This window comes from Oryza glaberrima, chromosome 11, assembly GCF_000147395.1.
Source record: "Oryza glaberrima chromosome 11, OglaRS2, whole genome shotgun sequence".
NCBI lineage: Eukaryota > Viridiplantae > Streptophyta > Magnoliopsida > Poales > Poaceae > Oryza > Oryza glaberrima.
In genome coordinates this window covers 2,641,533-2,647,911 of record NC_068336.1, presented here as the reverse complement: position 1 = coordinate 2,647,911, position 6,379 = coordinate 2,641,533, and the positions used below count along the sequence as shown (strand labels likewise).

General features: G+C 46.8%; 1 protein-coding gene across 1 annotated transcript; it reads right to left on the bottom strand.

The window, feature by feature from the left end:
- Window positions 1-2,439: 2,439 nt before the first annotated feature.
- Window positions 2,440-3,958, bottom strand: LOC127755372 (uncharacterized). The gene is made up of 2 exons (XM_052281028.1): window positions 3,685-3,958; window positions 2,440-3,579 (listed from the first exon to the last, which is right to left on the bottom strand). The coding sequence occupies exons 1-2, from the start codon at window positions 3,789-3,791 to the stop codon at window positions 2,544-2,546; spliced, it is 1,143 nt and encodes a 380-aa protein (XP_052136988.1). The 5' UTR covers window positions 3,792-3,958; the 3' UTR covers window positions 2,440-2,543.
- Window positions 3,959-6,379: the final 2,421 nt, after the last annotated feature.

Sequence of the window (6,379 nt, the reverse complement as noted above, 5' to 3'; positions counted from 1 at the left end):
CTAGTGCCATATAGGTCGCTTCTGAGCTACCCCGGCTCGACATTGCTCTTCTTCCCCCCCCCCCCCCCCCCCCCCCCGCCCCCGCCCAGCTAGTGTTCATCCACTCACGCGTCGTCATCTTTCCTTCCCTCCGAAAATCTCCTAAAATCTCTCTCAAATCGTTTGCAGAACACTCCCCCCCCCCCCCCCTCCCCACATTAGTATCTTGGCTGAAATATAGTTTCACTACTTTACAAGGAAGAAAACTGTACAAATAGAGAAAATGTTGGTAAATACTAAGTATATATGATACAATTAAATAAAAAAGTGTATATGACACAAACATGATATTACCAGGTGAATAACACACATCACTTTCTTAAAACATGATTTCTTTCCCATCACACATTATTGTATTGTTCGTGTTCAATTTCTTGGGCATACATGACTGGAATTATCTGAAAAGAGGTTGGGGATCGAATTGTCTAAAATCATATATACAAGGTATACAGAAATCAATTGATACATAAAAAAATAATAAATTCATTTGCATTCAACAAATAATAGAAGCATTTAATTTCTTATCTATCCATACACACAATAAACAATGCACCTAAATGGAAAAACATCGATCGTCTGGAACTATCTATCTTGATGTTTGGATTAGGAACAAAATTTCAGTTACTATCACATCGGATGTTTGGACACTAATTAGAAGTATTAAACGTAGACCAATAATAAAACTAAGGCAAAATTGGTTATATAGCATCGAAAGTTCACGTTTTTGGTTTTATAGCACCGAAAGTTACCGGTTCACTTTATTAGCACCCAAAGTTCACCATATTCCCATTTTTAATACTTCCGTCAATCTCGATCGTTTTCCGTCCGTCTTGATCCAGCCACACACACGATATGACGTTTGTACCCCTCACAAGTACAAGTATAATGCATGTCAATGAGGGGTAGAAATGTCATATCATGTGTGTGGCTGGATCAATAACGATCAAGACGGACGGAAAAATTGACGGAAGTGCTAAAAATGGGAACAGCGTGAACTTTGGATGCTATTAAAGTGAACCGGTAACTTTCGATGCTATAAAACCAAAAACGTGAACTTACAATGCTATATAACCAATTTTGCCTACAACTAATTACATAAATGAGAGCTAATTCGCGAGACAATTTTTTTAAGCCTAATCCATAATTACCATATGTTTACTGTAGCATCACATAGGCTGATCATGGATTAATTAGGCTAAATAGATTGGTCTCTCGAATTAGTCCATGGTGGTTTTGTCATTAGTCTACATTTAATACTTCTAAATAGTGTCCAAACATTGTGACAAGGACTAAAACTTTAGTCCCTGATCCAAACAGCCCATGAAACATCCTCTTCCCATGGTTATATTAGACAATTCACCTCCTCGTTTTAGTGTTGCTATTTTCATTTTTCTCGATTTTTGTAACTTCTTATAGTCTCTTCCCCCTTTGCCCCAACCCAAGCAATCGACCCCCACACAAACACCTGCTTCTCACATTGAACCCCTCATCCCAGCGCATCCCTTGCATCAAAATCTTTGCATTCACCATTATCAATGAGTCCCATCTAGAGCCTTGAGATGGCTGTTGGAATTTTATGCATAATCAATGATACTAGGTCTTTTTGATATATACCTTCATTTCTTTTTACGTTAGCACTACTCGAAATCATTTTAGCTGTGGGACAAAACTGCAAATGGCATAGTGGAAATAGTTTCATGAGGTCTACAAATGATATTCTTTAGTATAGGACAATAAACAAAAACCAATTACCCATACATATCAGCCGATCTGATCAAAATTGAGCAAAGTTTGTGCTAGACGAGGCAGTCCAAATTCATGTATATAAAATATATATATATATATATATATATATATATATATATATATATATATATATATATATATATAGGGAGCGTATCCTATGCACATAGCCCCTCGCGTGTACACACCGTGTACACCAACTAAAAATTATCACAAAAAATTCTAGTAAAATTCATACATGTACTTTCAATAGTATTACATCTACATGCAAAGTCGCATCTTCAAATTCATTCTACATAGAGAATAAAAAAAAGATAAAATTCTGGCAAAATTGCAACCTTAAAACTGTCAGATTTTTTGTTTTTTTTTTGTTACGGCTAAAATATAATGAATTTGACGTTAAGATTTTAACTCTAGGTGTAATACAATTGAAAGTATGTGTATGATTTTTTCTAGATTTTTTGGTGACATTTTTTAGTTGGTGTGCATGTGTGTACACGTGAGGGCCTGTGTGCATAGGATATGTTGCCATATATATATATATATATATATATATATATATATATATATATATATATATATATGTATGTATATATATATATATATATGTATGTATATATATATATATGTATGTATGTATATATATATATATGTATGTATGTATGTATGTATGTATGTATGTTGCATTGTAACCCAAATGACTAAAAACACACTGGGACCGTCGGATCGCCTCGGATGGCGTGCATCCAATCCAAAAATTCTCAGATGCGAAACATGGATTGATCATAGCGCGCGCCCGTCCTGAGCCCCATCATCCTTCGCGTCCGCGCGATGAAGTAATCCCGGGGCTTGATCACGCCGGGGAGGTGGCCGATCACCGTCATGAACGGCAGCTCGGCGAGCGCGTCGCGGCGGCCGAGCGTGACGGTGATGGCCGCCTTGGACGCCTTGTACCGGTGCAGCTTCCGCTCCTTGCTGCTGCCGCCGCCGTCGCCGCCGCCGGCCTTCACCAGCAGCCGCAGGTTGCGCGACACCACCATGGCGTGCCGCTGCGCCAGGTACCCCTGCTTCGCCTCCGGCACGTCCGTGATGTCGCCGATGGCGAACACGTTCCTCAGCCCGCCCACCCGCAGGTGCTCGTCCACCGCCACCTTCCCGTCCCCGCCGACGTGCTCGCCGAGGAACGACTCCCGCAGCCACCCGGACGCCACGGGGCGACCCGTGCACACGAAGTGGCAGTCGGCGGCGACCGTCTCGCCGGCGGACGTCGTGAACACCTTGTCGTCCGTGTTGGCGCCGGCGGCGGCGGCTGCGAGGTCGACGGTCTGGTCGAGCAGGACGGTGACGTTCTTGGAGCGGAGCCACTCGAGGGCCTTGGCGGACGCCTTCTCGCCCATCACCGTGAGCAGGCGAGGCCCGCCGTGGACGAGGGTGACGCGCTTCTCGGGGCTCGCCATGACGATCTCCGCCGCGAGCTCCACGCCGATGGGCCCGCCGCCGACGACGAGGACGGACCCCGCCGATGCGATCCGCGCCTTGTCGTGCTCGAACATCTGCAGCCGGTCCTCCCGCTTCTGGGGGCGGCTGCACTCGCGGCCCGTGGCGACGACGAGGAAGTCGTAGCCGACGGCGCCGCCGGCGGAGGTGAGCACCACGGAGTCGTCCACGCCGACCGCCGCCGCCGTCACCACCTTCGCCTGCGTCAGGTACTCCGAGTGCGGGATCACCGTGCGCGCCACCGCCGCCGGATCCATCTTCGCGCGCAGGTTCGCCCACGGGATCTCGAAGTACTCCTTCCTGCATTGCTCCGCCATTGATGATCGTTGCAGCTAGCCTAGCCACCCTGCACCTTCTTGAATGAAAGGAGAAGAAGAAGAAAGAAAATGGCGGGCGGCCACGTACGGGTCGATGAGCACGACGTCGGCGTGGTTCTGGAGCGTCTTGGCGAGGAGGGCGCCGGCGATGCCGCCGCCGACGATGACCACGCGGTCGCCGTCGCACCGCAACATGGCGATCGAGCTGCCGGATCAATTCTGAAAATTAATTTATCGATGGATCGACGGGGTCGTCTTATTGTTTTTGGGCATTTCCATTGGGGGGGCGCTGTATTGTCTCTCCGGTGCCTGGCATGTGAGGGGATGGACCCACCTGTCAATCACCCTACTGGAAATAGGGATTACTAATTTTTGCCCTCCAGAAACTAAATAGCATCTCTCCCTTATCTTTATCCCAAGAAAAATCTTAATGTATTCAGAAAAAGAAAAATCTTAAATCTGGTGAACAAATAATTTTCTGAAATTAGGCAGAATCTGTAAAGTATTGAGTTCCCTTGTATTATGTATAAGTTGTAAAACTCTCCAATATCCAGCTCTTAATGTGGTGAACCGTGAACGTAATTGGGCCAGAACGTGACTGCGGCTTAATTAGGAAAAAAAATCTTAATGTCTTCAGAAAAAGAAAAATCTTAAATCTGGTGAACACATAATTTTCTGAAATTAGGCAGAACCTGTAAAGTATTGAGTTCCCTTGTATTATGTATAAGTTGTAAAACTCTCCAATAGCCAGATCTTAATGCGGTGAACCGTGAACGTAATTGGGCCAGAACGTGACTGCGGCTTAATGAGGAAAAAAAAGTACATATGAAGTCTCTCATCTTATCGCCAAATTACATAATCGTCATTCAACAAAAAAAACAAATATATGTAATCCCTCAACTTACAAAACAATATCACTTTGGGTCCTTAAGTAGTATTGACCCCGGTTTTATTCAATGTGACGACTGAGTTAGCGTGGGACCCACATGGGTCTCACATGTTAGCACCTCAATCCTCATCTTTCATTATTATCCTCTCTCCATCTCAATATAAGCCTCCATGGCGACCGGCGATGGGTAGGGGGAACCGGAGAAGGGTTGTGGCCGACGGGAGAGCCGAGGCAAGGGAGCATGGGGGAGAGCAAGGGGGGGGCATGGGGGAGGGACGAGCCGCTTAGCGGTGACCTTATTAGTGAACTCCGCCTCTCCTCGTCGCTTCCATCGAGGGATCCATTCGGGCCAGACCGCTGTCACCTCTTCACCGCAGGACTCCTCCTCTCCCGCCTCGTCCTGCCTAGCCTCCTCCACACACGACAGATGGGAGGCAAGAGAGGTGGGAGGATGGCACGATCGACAAGCTCGAGGCGGGGCACAGGGACGCAGGGAGCGCAGGCGGACGGCACAACTGACGAGGTCGAGGTGGGGCGCGAGGAGGTAGCTGGCGAGGTACCAGGGCTATGATTAGCTTTGCCACTGCGCCCAATCGCCCTGGCCTATTGCTCTCAACCACCAATTCCGTCCCCGTCCACCATGGATCGCACCAGCAGCAGCCGGTGTGCCCAGCTCGGCGGGGAGGGGGTCCTTGATGGCAACCGGCTTCACCCCGAGCTCGCCACTGTCGACTTTCTGCCGACTTTCCACTGCCTACCTGCCGTTGCTGCCTTTCCGCTGATGAGCGGGCGAGCTCAAGCTCGGTGGCTAGCCGACGCCGTTGCCACGGAACTCCTCTCTGCTGGCGCCGCTACCGCCTATCTCCTCTTCACCACCCTTCTCCTTGCCGGCCGCCACCCGCCGCCCGCGCCGCCTTCTCACGTCAGTCGTGCATTGGAAAGAGATGAGGGAAGAGAGGGGAGATGGGGAAAGAGGAAGAATAAGTTGTTGTTTCACTGACATGTGGGGCCCATGTGAGTCACGCTGATTCAGCCGTCACGTCAGACAAAACTGGGGGTCAACCAAAGTCAAGCCAGAAGTGACCCAGTTTCGTAAGGTGAGGGATGTCATAAATCTGTTTTTTTTTTCGTTGAGAGGCGATTTTGTAATTCGGTGACATGATGAAAAGACCTTTTCCGCTTAATTACTTGTGCCCATCCTGGTTCGGCCGGAATTGGATCACAGATGAAAAGCATACCCATCATATCCGGGCCTGCTGGCTAGGACGACGTTATCAATGATGGGCCGAAGCCGGGTTTTCCGTTGAGTGGAAACTCTGGAAAAATTCAGATCCCTCTTCTGAATTTTCAGTATGAAAAAAAATTGTAATAAGGATCAGTGACTAGAAAACTGAATGATCGATTATTTCTTGTCCTCAAAATTGTAATTACTTAAAATGGCAGTTGTTCCACCACAGATAATATGTGCATATAATTATCCTCAATGATTAAAAACATGAACCGTACAGATAATCTGAACACGTCAGCAAAACTCTGAAACAACTATTAATTACAAGCTAACAACTCAGTAATTGAGGCCGTATCACTTTTTGACAGCACGCGGAAAAATAACCTAAATGCGCAGTTGGATTCTAAACATAGCCCAACCCATTTTTTTCACCAACAAAAATAAAACCCAAAAGTAAAAAAATGTGAAAAAAAAGGGAAACAACGTGTGAAAATTAATTAAAGCACTCACACACGTTCCCCACTATGCACACGCATGCATGCATGCAATTACCGTGTGCGTGCTTCGCCGTCGTCTCCCACACGTACGGACGCCGTGTGCTTCCACTATAAATTCGCCGTGCAACCGTGTGTTCTTGATCAGTTCTTCATCCAATCTCCTCTCGAT

Bases quoted from the DNA above. Each gene is read 5' to 3' on its own strand.
- LOC127755372 (XM_052281028.1), bottom strand. From the start codon at position 3,791: ATGTTGCGGTGCGACGGCGACCGCGTGGTCATCGTCGGCGGCGGCATC. The intron at 3,580-3,684 runs GTACGTGGCCGC...GGAGCAATGCAG, and splicing joins GACGTCGTGCTCATCGACCC to GAAGGAGTACTTCGAGATCC.